The sequence below is a fragment of the Emydura macquarii genome, unplaced genomic scaffold (assembly GCF_026122565.2).
Source record: "Emydura macquarii macquarii isolate MOO-44397 ecotype Brisbane River unplaced genomic scaffold, CSIRO-AGI_Emac_v2 contig_295, whole genome shotgun sequence".
In the NCBI taxonomy this organism is placed as follows: Eukaryota; Metazoa; Chordata; order Testudines; family Chelidae; genus Emydura; species Emydura macquarii.
Genome location: NW_027130432.1, coordinates 1,276,784 through 1,290,085, shown reverse-complemented (window position 1 = coordinate 1,290,085; position 13,302 = coordinate 1,276,784). Strand labels below are relative to the sequence as shown.

Here is a 13,302-nt window from a genome sequence, read left to right as displayed (position 1 = left end):
GCACTCTATTAATGCAAATTTAATTGAATTATAACTTTAAAACTCCAAAGATGCTGTGCTTTACATCTGATTTAGCGCCTTTATACCAGATAAAATGCACCAGGAGGCATAAAGAGGCTCTAAAAGCCCCATATCCAGCTTGTGGTGGATTCTCCCAGCACACAAACTGAGGAAGACGGTCATAAGGCTGCCTTCCAAGGACCCTTTCACAAGCCCTGGTGAAGGGAGCATCCTGGCTGTGGGGCTGTGAACAGGAAAGACAGTCAGGGACTAAGGCCTGGTCTACATTGCTGCCAGCGGTCGACAGGAGGTATGCAAACTACGTAATGTAGCTTGCGTATCTCCTGTCAACTTACTTACGTTGCCATATCACAGCATCTTCACTGCGCTGACTTACTCCTTTCGGGGAGCATTTCTGGTGTCAATTGAGCGGGTCTACACAGCCTGCTCAATCGATCCTGCTGCATTGATCCCCAAGGAACTGGCAGTGTAGACATATCCTAAGCCTCAACATATGCAGCATTGCTGTAATTTAGGTCACCCAAGGGCTGATTAAAGTACACGGGGGGCCACGAAGCAGTCTAGGTGTGGGAGGGTAAAAGGTGGTTTAGCCCTTGTCTACACTGGAAAGGATTTTTGATATAACCTAAGGTGTGAATTTAAACAAATAGTTTTACTGGTATAGTCCTCCATATGGACTCTTTCATTCTAGTAACAGAATGCCTTTTTTTAGTTTACTGTACGTTGCTCGGGAAACTTAACCAAATAACTCCTCTTTTACTGGAAAAAGTGTCCACATGGGTCCTTACATCTGTATTACTATGTTGGTATAACTGGTAAAATTTTACTATGTAGATAAACTCTCAAAGCTACCTTGGTCTCCCTCATCCTGAGTTGTTGAGTTCTTTGCAGCGCCTCTGAGAGGCACAGCACAGAATTTAACCCCACGAGCCAATTACCTGTAAAATAGTATTTCAGAAGATCCTGAAATAACATACATAGTAAGCACTTAAGTATATTTATATTACGATATTATCTAAATAGTCAAATGTAATCATATATTTCATATTTTTATTCATTAAGTTCACGTGTGGTAGGGGAGCAACTTTCTGCTAATACAAATAGAGCTATGTTCAAGAAAATATGTTTAAAATATACCTTTTCATTGTTTGCTTTTTTCATATATTCAGAACATGGGGCAACCATTGCTTCTGCAAAATCCCATGTTTGCATATAACAATGCATGAAAGTCAACATAATGCATGTTATAAGTAACATGGCCTCACATACTTCTGAGTGTGCATGCTTTGTTTTGTGGGTGAAGGTGTTGTATGTGTTTAGCCTTTTATACCAGTAATCAGCAAGAGGCACATTTTTATAACTTGAAAACCACTTAGAAATTTGTTCTATTTTAAAAAAAAAAAAGTGCGGAGAGGCCAGAACATTACTAATAGATAACCATTTAAGAAGAAGCTTAAGGTAAATCACGTATTTTTAGCGTGTTCACCCTATATAATAAAAATACGTCCATTATACACTGTGACAATCACATACTACTTTCTTCAGGTAAATTACAATTATATATCCTGTACAAAATACTAGCTGTAAATTTGGTATATTCATGCATTATTCAGACACTGCTTTTATATCCCCAGTATATTTAGAGAACTGGGCTGTGATACATTGTTCAGTCACATGAACACAGCTAATTTACCCAAACCATTCTTTAGATGAGCTAACGAATTTTGTGATGGAGCACAGATTAACCTCCATGACAACAATTAATGTAGCGATTATAAATTGATTACCAGTTAAACAAAAGCTTGTGATCATATTAGTCAGACTTAATGAAAATTCAGAAAACAATATTCTGTTGCCTCTGGTCTACAGTTGGACTAACTGATAGCTATGACTCAGGAAAAACTTAGATTTCTATGTTACATACATTTTGTAACAATTTGCAACCCACCATAAAACAATCATTGAGTTGAGTTTTTATAGATGGGACTGAGTATTGTGTAAGTAAAGTTCTCTTACCAAAGCAATTTAAGAGTAGTGACTAAACACATAAGCATCTTAATAGTGTGATCCTGTTGCATAGTTGGGCAAAGTTCAAATCTTGACATCATGAATCAGGTCAGTGCGCAAAATCAAGCATAAGTGGGTTTGGGGAGGGCTGTTGTTTTTGGGAGGGTTTCACATCTGTGTGCAGCTAAATGAAATGACCAATAGTGCTTCCTATCATACATTTTAAATTCTAGTGTTTTGTGATGCCAAAGATTCAACTGTGAATTTTTTTAGTTAGTTCTGATGTCAGTACTTACTGGTCCAAAACTCAGCTAGACATTGGGAGAGCATTTCAACAGCACCACTTAGGTTCGATGCACAGATCTGTCAGTTATCTGTAGATTGTAGGTTTGGTGTTCTCACTGGAGAGCCCTTAATTCTGGAGCTTGCACTCCACCACCCCTCCACATATGCACACACCTACATTGGAATGACAGAATCCAAATCTGCAGCCATTTGACCTCTGGGAGTCAGACTTTCACTTGTGTTACAGGAAGCCATGAAGAAGTTACATTTTAATGCAATAGCAGGCACTTGAGTAAAAGCTGGATGTACTTTGTGCAAACTCTCAATGCACTGAAAGAACCATTGTGTGAATAGACAATTTGGACAGATAACACCCCTTGTTCAAAGACCTATCCAGAAATGACAGGGCAAAGGAGGAGGAGATATCTTGGTCTTCTCCAATTAGAATGATCCAGTGTGTGCTCCCAGGAACTTTTATTTTATTTGCTAGGTAATGTGATAGAATAGCCTGGATTATGCATCAGTCAGCTTTCATGTCCTCCCTTTAGTTAATTATAACTAAGCATTTAAGTGACAACATATTTTAATCTAGTAAGATTTAAACATATAGTCAGAGAACTGTCACATACAATATGTATGATGTGCAGCTATATACATTTGCCAATAACAGTAATTTCTAACTGATGGGATAAATGATAGTTAGGAATTTTGGTTTGATAGATATATTACAATTCTTCACGTATAAACAGTTTTATTACCACCTTAAAGTTTAGTGATTCCTTTTATTCATCTGCCAAAAAAAAAGTAAGTAAACTGTAAGAGTAGTCATAATACACATGATATGAAGATAATGAGCAGAGTATACAATGCACTATTTTTAGCGTACATTTTAATTTGTTTGCATTTTTCTTAAGTGGCAAATCTATCTTTGGAACTACACTAACCAATCAGGTAATAAGTGAGATAGAGCAGAGATTAGCTAATTAGTTTCTGCAAAGTAGCATACTTTAAACGGATCAGTAATCATTTTAAATGTTAATGTAAGTTATACAACAGCAGTTTATTCTCTTCCTTAACTATTTTATAAGAGAGACAAGCTAAATTTATCTCCATAGAGGGGCTTGAATTGATGCCATACATTAATAGATTTCAGAGAGAATAATGCTTACTGTAAAATCTTATGACAATATAATTACAAATCTCTTTTCTGTTTTTCCACAGTTCTTAGTGGCCTCTGTTCTAATGATTTCCCTTGTAAAATAACAGTAAGTATAATTATTTACATTGTGAATGAAATTTGTGTGCAGAGTCCCCAGGCTGAATGGAGCCCTTTTGTCCTGATTGCAGTACAAACACATAAGAAACAGCCAGGGCTTGGAAGAGTTTACAGTCTGTCTTAAGACACAGAGCAGCAAGTGGGTGTAACTGACTAAGGGAATGAGAGAGGAAGAGTAGGAGTAACAATAACAAGCACATCTGGTTCCAAAGACTAGCTACTTCCAAAATCTTCAGACTGTTTAAAAAAAACCATGAACAATTTATATCAGTAATCACTAATGCCATCCACCTAGCTATTATTAGCTGGCAGTTTTCCATATTCACAGTATAAGTGGGTCTGGAAGAGGAGCTTGAAGAAAGTAAAATTAACAGTTTTTAAATACTTGGGTTTATATAATGTATAAGAATTTCATTTTGACAAGACTCTGATTATATTGGAGTATTTAGGAGTCCAGAAATTGCTTCATATGGAACTAATTTTTCACTCAGATCTGTTTGTTTATTTAGGAGACATTTTGTGTTGAAATAGCAAGCCATTCTGACTATTAAAAAGTCAGCCAAAGGAATAAAAAAAGAGGGGATCACATCAGAAGTGAACATTAATAAACAGATGTTGGGGAAAGTTTACTACTCAGTGCCACTGTGGCACAACTGCTCTACTCACTGCTCAGTAGAGCCTCTTTGTGGCTCATCTGGGGAATTAGCTCTGCCACCTGGTCTGATGACCCTTCCTGCGCTTACTCAATCTGTTGTTTCCCTCAGTTACTCCATGGAGTCTCATGTGCCGGGGGCAGTAGCACTGTCCTCCTCATAGCTTAGTCCTCCAGCTAAGTCACATTAAAGTTGCCCACCTTTTGAGATATCTCAAGTCCTTTGAGGCAACTGTCCCAGGCAGTCCACTCCCCCAGTGGCTGGTAGGGGAATCCGGGCCCTCCCTCTACACCGGATTCCAGTTCAGGGACCCTCAACCATGTGACTCTGTTACTCTCCCAGCCTGTACTGCTCCTTTCCTGGACTGCTTCCTACTTTGTCCTTGCAGTTTCCTGCTCTTCTTCTTGTATCAGGGAATGCAACTGCATGTTTCCTCCCTCAGCTTGCCAACTTCCTCTCTCTTAGATCCTTCCCTCCTCCTTCCCCCAGCTGGATTTCATCTGCAGTTAGACCCTAGTACTCCCCTAGGTCTCCTCCAGGTACAGCCTAATGTTAATTGGCCTAATTTACCCCTTCAGGCCTTGTGTGGGGTGAACACCTCATCACAGGCACTTAAACAATACTGTTTTGAATGTAAATATAATTCCCCTACAAAAAAAGTATTAGGAAGCTGTTTGCTACAGTATAAGTAACCTTTTGTGACCATATCAATGTGAAAATCACTTTACACATTCAGTTCTCATATCTGCATCAAGGTTTTCCTTAATGTGTCTACTTCTCCTCACACCTATACGGTCCATAAGTGTTACTCAGGTTTTGGTCACCTCCCTCTTCTTCTGTGCCTTATTTTCATGACTACTATCTCTGTGTAGATCACTGCCAGATCTTCCTGTCTTCTCCGTTTCTATTCAGTCTTATAAATGCAGATGTCTGTCTGAGAGAGAATAATGTCTTTTTGGTTATTATTAACAATAACTTTCATGCCTGACAAAAGGGTTGTAAATTCCCCTTTATCTGAAAAACTGAACTAAACTTTAACTATGGATCTGCTAGCAATGCTATTGTATTAGTGCACTGCACTAATGCTCACTGCAACCTTTATGTGACTGGGTCTTTGTCTAGCTAGCTGGAAGAAAAGAAGCCCCTTTAAGGGCTCCCTTACAGCAAGTGGGGAGAGAAGGGAAAGTTTACAGAGATGGACAGGAAGGGCAGGAAGCAGTTGGGGTGACATTAGGATAAGATCTCTGCATTGCCTTTCCTGCTGACCAGAAGAGTGGGGATGGAGCCCTTTAGAGGTGCTTTGTACCAGTATTGAGCTGGCAGCATCCAGCCACCGGTGTACTTGACAGAAGGACTGGGTTCTCTTTTCACCTTCTGTAGGTATTGTGCTTGTTTCCTCTCTTCCTTGGGGAGCTGGGAAGGAATTTTTCCCTTACTGCCAAATTGGTCTTCCCCATAGCTGGTCTGGGACCCAGTAGGATGGAATAAGAGGGTTGATTATAACATAGCCGTTTAACACACACAACTTCGGGTAATTATCCAGTGCAGGTACTCAGTATGGAAGGGATATGGTTATTGGATAAAATGGATTGGAAAAGGATCTGAAGGAAAGCATTCTTTAAACATTCTTGAGGGAGTGTGAGAAAGGAGGCATTTGAGGCTCCTACATCTCATCAGCGAGAAGCCAACCCCCCTCCTTTTCTTGACCCTTTTTTGGGGGCTGAGGAAGGGAGATTGGGACTCCTGCCTCCTGAAGAGCATGGAGCCAACCACCTCCTTCCTGAAGTGTAAAATTGTTGCTAGGTATTTCCAGATATTATAAGTGAATAAAAAGGTGGCCTAATTAAACTACATCTGTGGCCTCATGTTTTTCTTCGTATGTGGACAGACAAACATTGAAGAAACCTTAGTTCATCTAGGACAATTTAAGAAAGTTTACTGAACTCTTCCAGCCCATTTGCAAAAATAATCTATATTGTGGTGTACAACCTCAGAATAAACCTGAATTTACTTTTTAAGAAATCAATTTGAAAATCATATCAGGTCGAATTTATGAAACTGCTTTTAGATAAGTTGCCTGATGGCTTTGGTCCCTAAGGCTTTATTGCAGTTGAAACATTTGCCTCCCATTTATCCCTTTTTGAGTTTCTTTGAGGTTCACATCCAATTGAATGGTTATTTGTATTCTTTACCTTCTCCTCCCAAAAGTTAGCAGATATCACAACTGTATTGACAATTGAAAAAATATATATAAAGAATGTACTTTACCATTGCTTTCTCCTTCTGTCTTATGTTCACTTTTTAAATTATTGTAAGTCCCTAGACGTGTTTGTGTCACTTTGATTTGTACTCCAAAATCTTTTCATTATAATATAAAATGTCTTTGCCTTTGCCTGGTACCAGAGATAGTACTGAAAAATAATTTCAGTACACACACATATATATATATATATATATTTTTTTTTTTTTTTAAACAGCTGTTCTTCAAACCAGAACCTATGTATTTAGTACTTTTGGCAACATCACTGAATACTGTGGAATTCTGAGCAAGAATGTTCCTTTATAATTATTTCCTCCAGTTTTTTATTTTTGACATTATAAAAACAAACTTAATTTAAAAAAAAAATAAGAATGAGAATAAATTTTACAGTCCACTTTCATATAATTTTTTACCCTTTTTCATTGGACTAAAGTAAACTGACTGTAACTGGGTATCTGAACTAGTATGTACAGTGTTCTACTGATTAAGGTAGAAGAATTTGAGAGAGCTCTTACCTACTTCTTGTTTCAGTTCTGTACATTCCCACCTTAAGGTCAGGGTCCAACATTTTGCCACATCCTATTCTTCAACAGTCATGTATATCTTCAGACTATTGCATGTCAGTAAGGCTGAGTGATATTTAGTATTCCCAGTTAAGGCTGAGAATACACATCAGGGTCCTACAAAAGAGTTAGTATTGTAACCTCCTTTTTAATGTCTTTATAAATAAACAGCTTACCTGGATAACATCTTGACTAATGGGAAAAAAATCTTTTGTCCGTTGATAAGTCTCCCTAACAATTGGCTTACATTTTTTAGGACTGTCTGCGAAAGGAAAAGCACTATATTTTTTTAAATGAAAGCTTAGGTTTTTCTTCAAGTGTTATAGACACGTATTCCATTTAGATGTGCACATGCCCAGTGCACTGAAGCCAGAGAACTTTGCTCTATCCTCTCCCCTGTCTATTTAAGGGCAGCTTCCTACCTAACTCCCCCCTTAATTCCCTCTCTCTACCCACAGCTAGAGTCGGAGCATCTCATGTGATGATTTACCTCACTTCTAAGTTTTCTGAGGCTACGGCTACACTGACGGCAGCAAAGTCGCCGCCATCAGATCGATTTCTCTGGATTGACTGAGCGGTCAGTGAAGACCCGCTCAGTCAATCCAGGAATCGACGTACTAAGACCACCTTCGCAAGTGGCGTAGCGCTGCGTCGAAGGGAACGCGGTTCCCGTCGGCGCAGTGCAGTGAAGACAGCACACTGAAGAGGAGCAGAGAAGTCGATGGGAGTTATGCAAGTTTTTTGCGTAGCTTGCGTAACTCCCCACGACTGCCGCCGAATCTCAGAGGTAAGTGTAGACAGGGTATTAGAGTTCATTTTATATAGTTGTCCATTAATATAGTTTAATGTAATTTAGTAGTACCCTTAGGTTTAATTTCTAGTATTTAGTTAAGTTAGGTATTTATCCAAAGCAATGCCCTCACAAGGGTATAAGCATTGTCCGTCATGAAGAGTAGCTATCCTCAATAGTGACCCTCATACACAGTCCTTGTTGTGCCTGGGAGAAGGACACATTAAACAAAAATGCTGTGTCTGCAAATTGTGCAAGAGAACGCAGGTGACAAGAAATTTGCCCTTAAAGCAACATCTTTTCAAGCAGGCTGTGAGGCCCACTTGGCACTGATTCAGTATTACAGTCCCCTTCAGAACCAGCAGGAGATGTTGCTCTGGGTACAAGATTTGATGCATCCACTAGGAGGAAGAGAGACGTTTCTCCTTTCTCTGAGGAAGATGACTCATAAGATGACCACTCCAGGGATCAGAGAGGTTCCTTGTCGTCTTCTAAGAAAAGTGCTGAACAGTACCATGAACTCCTCCAGGACATGGGATGGAGTTGGGCTGTCTATCTGCTCCCTGGTACTGCATCAACACTGGGAGGATTCTCTGCCATCGATTCTGGGGTGCTGTTGAGTCTAATACTGACAATGTTGGCACCAGTACCAATGGTCTCTCTGCCATTCGCATACTAGGTGGCCTCAGACCTGCATTGCTTCTACATCCCTGATTCCCCAGTGGTTCAGAGGCACTCAGCTGTCATGGCTTCTTCCTCCTCTGTGCCTTTGGCACTGTCTGGTCTGATCACAGAGCTTATCTCATTCATCAGTACTGTATTTTGAGCTGCCTGAGACTCAGGGTGCAGAGTTGCAGCCAAAGTCCTTTATGGTACCAAAGAATTCATTGGTGCTTATGCTGTCTTTGGCACTGGCACTGTCTGTGCTACAGACCCCATCAGGTTTGGTACCATTTTCAGTTCCATCATGTGTTCCAGAACCGGTTCCAAGTGTGATGCCCTAACATTCATCCTTCCCATTTTAAATCACAATGACTGGTTTGCTGCCCTGGATCTTCAGGATTCCTATTTCCATGTGATGATTCTCCCGAGTCACAGGAAATTTCTGAGGTTTGTAATGGGAGGTACCACTATCAGTGTGCTGTAGTTCCCTTTGGCATGTCCTTAGCTTCTAATGTTTTTACCAAATGCATGGTTGTAGTGACAGCTTGCCTCAGAAAGGAATTAATATCTTCCTGTACCTGGACAATTGGTTAGTAAGAGGCAAGTCCTGGGAGCAAGTCCTCTCGGTCTAGTTTACATTGTCTCTTTGATTGTCTAGATTTCATCTTGAACAAAGGGAAGGTGACATTAATATCAACTCAGAAAATTGAGTTCATTGGTGCCCTGCTAGATTCTATAAGTTTGAGAGCATTTCTGCTGAATGAACAATTTCTAGCAATTTATCAATTGCAATGTCAACCCTCAACTACAGTCTGTGTCTGCTTAAGTGTACTAGGCCATTTGACTTCATGCACCTGTACAGTCCAGAATACAAGACTGTTCCCTTATCCTCTTCAAGTATGGTTAAGGTCAGTCTATCACCTGAGTTCTCAATCATTGGACAAGCACAAAAGAGTGTCTCAGTCAATGCTGCATTCTCTACAGTTGTGTACAGCTCTAGCCATTGTATGCCAAGGTGTTCCATTTACTTGTCTTCCTCCAACCACGACTGTAGTCATCAATGCCTCCTTAAAAGATTGGGGAGTGCATTTGGGGATATTGAAGATTCAGGGATTGTGGTTGAAACTAGAATCTTCTCTCCATATCAACATGGAGTGCTTGCCCACCAGCTGTGTCAGGAGGCAATGAAATTCTGGCAGTTTTGAATCAAGGAGAGCATAATTCCCACAGTCGGTCACTTACTGAGGATCCAGAAACAATTGGCAGATCACCTCAGCAGGAATTTCCCCTAAGATTACTAGTGGTCTCGGAAGTCCAGTGTGCTGAGGTCTATCTTTGCGGAATGGTGCATTCTGACTATTGACCTGTTTGTAATAAGAGACAAGAAGTGCCATCAGTTCTGCTCTCAAGCAGGTCTCAGCCCAAGGTCCCTAAACAATGCCTTCCAACTCAGTTGAGGGTCTGCTCTGAGGTATGCCTTCCCCCTTATTCCAGTCATCCCAGAAATCATTCTTAAGCTGAAGTTGGAGCATACCAAATTGATTCTCATCGCTCTAGCTTGGCCGAGGCAATGTTGGTTCTCCGACCTTCTCAGTCTATCAGTTCATCCTCTTATATTTCTTCCTCTTCATCCCAACCTACTGACTCAGCACCACAGTCGAGTTTTGCAACAAGCAGTGAACACTGTGCATTTCATGGTGTGGATGTGGCATGACTATTTGAAGAGGAGGAACAATGTTTGGAAGCTGTTCAACCCGTGTTGCTTAACAGTAGGAAGCCCTTTACGAGGGTGACTTATTTGGCCAGGTGGAAGCAATTTTCAGTTTGGTTTCTTGCTCAGAAGATTCAGCTGATGCTGGCCTGCATTGAGAACATTTTGGAATACTTATTATGCCTTCAGTTTTCTGGTCTCTTGATCAGTTCACTGAGGGTTCACTTAGCAGTGATCTTGGCCTTTTATCCACCTATCTAAGGGAAGTCAATTTTCTCAAACCCTGGGATAGTGAGATTTCTAATGGGAGTCATTAGTCTTCACTTGCCTGAGAAAGAACTGGTTTCCTTGTGCGGCCTTAATGCTGTTCTGGCTGCCCTTATGAGATCTCAGTTCAAGACCCTGACAACCTATTCTCTGTCACTTCTGGCTAGAAGATTTCCTTCCTTTTGGCTATTATGTATGCAGGGAGAGTATGCAAGCTATAGGTCTTAATGCCAGAGCCCCTGTAGAGGTAGTTTTTCAAGGACAAAGAGGCCCTACTGCTGCATCCAAAATTTGTATTGAAAAGTGTTTTCACAGTTTCTTCTTAACTAGTTGATTTATTTACTGGTGTTCTTTCTTAAAGCACACTCCAATGCAGATGAACAGTGACTTCACATGTTGGATGCAAGAAGATGTTTGTCATTTTACCTAGACAGAACTAAGACTTTTTGGGCATCACTTCCTCTGTTTGTCTCCTGTGCAGATCTCTTTGTAAACAAATTCCAGGTGGATAATTCTGACATTACATCAGCATATGAGGTAGTTCAGACTATGCCTCCACAGAGATTGCAGGTTCATTCGATGAGGGCCCAAGTTACATACATAGCATTCTCAGTGATTTTTCAGTATTGTACAATTTCAGGGCTGCTATCTGGTCTTCTACACATACTTTTATGAGGCACTATGTGATTACCATTGCATCTAGGTCAGATGCAAACTTTAGGAAAGCAGTGTTGCAACTATTGTTTAAGTAGACTCCGAGCCACACCTCCTGCGAGTACTGCTTGTGGATCACCAGAGTGGAATACACATCTGCATCCACTTGAAGAAGAAAAGATAGTTACATACCTGTATTGTAACTGTTGTTCTTTGAAATGTGGGTACAGACATATATTCCGTGGCCTACACTCTGCCTTCTCCACATGACAGTCTTTACTCTTGACATTCAGAGTGAAAGAACTGAGGGGGATCAGGGCGTTGCTGCCCTTAAATACCATGGGGAGCGGCTAGAGCCAAATGGTATAAGTACCACTCCTATGGGTACTGCATAGGCAAAGTCTCCTGGCTTCAGTGCGCCTTGCACGCACACACCTGAGTGGAATACAGGTCTGCACCCACATTTCAAAGAGCAACAGTTAAAATATATGTAAGTAACTGTCTTTTTCCAGCAGTCATCAGACCTATTTTTAGCTTGTCTTAGTCAGTGTTCCATTTTGATACTGTCATTTAAAATCAGCGTGAGACCTTTGCCCTGGAATTCAACCAGAGACCTACAATAAACTAAGTTTTATTCCTTTTTTGCTACAAAATGGTTTTAAAATGGAATTTTTGAACTCTGGTAAATACCTCAATTCCTGAGATGTCATACTTCAGGAATACCTTCTCAAATTTACTTCTGACTCGGAAAAAATATTTACACTCAGCCCCAGATGTAACCTATCAATTTTGAAGCCTGTATTCCTTTGTTTCTGGATTTTACAGGGTTCAGGACTACTGAAAATAAGATTACAATAGAATTCTGTTGCAGCCTTACATATGGATTGGCTATCACCACTCCATAATATGTCTCACCTGAGAAAGTATTCACATTGTCAAAAATAATTTGAACAATGTATAAGATATTGTTGTTATGTTATATATAATGTGTGTCAGGGCAACCATACTTAACACTGAAACTGTGAAAAGACCTTACATAGTGATTGCTAGCATGTTACTTTGGTTAACGGCCAAATAGCTCAAAATTATGTCCTTTATGAGAAAAAGGTTGATATTTATTTGGTTTCATTTTGGGGAAAGAATTTAAAATAGATTCTAATAACATTGTTTGTGCAGTCTGTGACATTAAACCCTAGATGATCAGTTCATTTAAGTTCTGTCACTAGTTTCTACAGTTCAATCAAACTGTCAGGTTGCAGTCAACCATCCCCTTACATTCGCAGTAGTTGATGAAACGGCATCAGTACTAGAAACACTTACTGTTTTCTGCATCATTGACTAAAAGCATCTGAAAATGATGCAGAATGTTCCAAACTTTGCTTTTTCATGAAACTGACTGGATTCATTGTATCATTCAATTGCATTTAGTCAAATCAACCACAACTAAAGATGCTATGATAGAGTGAACACATTTAGACATTACCATTTTTGATCAAGTGTATTATAGAAGTATTTTTACAATAAAGCTTTTAGAAGTGTTTAGAAATTAACTGAAAGCAGTATTATTACTTATAGATAGAAAAGTGAGTATCATAGTCTGAAAATGAATTAACCTCTACTCTGATATAGTACTAACAGTAAAATAATTGAAGAGTTCCACAGTTATCCATATCTAAGGTATGATCTAAACAATGAACTCATAGAATTTGCCTTTAGTTTTACTTTATTATTTTCGCTATGCTAATTCCTAAACTTGAAAAAAATTAATTAAAGTTTGGACACAATTTCATCTTTGTATTGCAGCCTTTTGGTGTAAATCAGCCTGGACCTTACATCATGTACACAACTGTAGATGCAAATGGATATCTGAAAAATGGTTCAGGTAGGATCAGTATTCATTTCTTAATATATGTAATTATGATTTTTCTGCACATAATCATCAGCAACCTACACAAGGTTACAAAAAATATGCTTAAAATTAAATGGGTCAGTTTGTTCTTGATCAATACTTCCAATATACAAGGCACAAATACAATATGTTTTCCATTCTGTTTTCATCTTGCATATTTATTGTGACCATTGTAATTATATCCTTTCATATGTCTTATGCAAACAGAACTTGAATAGCTTTCACGTTCAGTCAGAATTTGAG

At 39.4% G+C, this 13,302-nt stretch overlaps 1 protein-coding gene across 2 annotated transcripts in view; it reads left to right on the top strand.

The window, feature by feature from the left end:
• ITFG1 (integrin alpha FG-GAP repeat containing 1) overlaps positions 1–13,302 on the top strand; it is a 196,656-nt gene that overhangs the window by 135,672 nt on the left and 47,682 nt on the right. For both annotated transcript variants that reach the window (XM_067550493.1, XM_067550483.1), the window contains 2 exons: positions 3,535–3,578; positions 12,954–13,032. In XM_067550493.1, the coding sequence (XP_067406594.1) occupies positions 3,535–3,578; positions 12,954–13,032 (123 nt within the window). The remainder of the gene's footprint in view (positions 1–3,534; positions 3,579–12,953; positions 13,033–13,302) is intronic.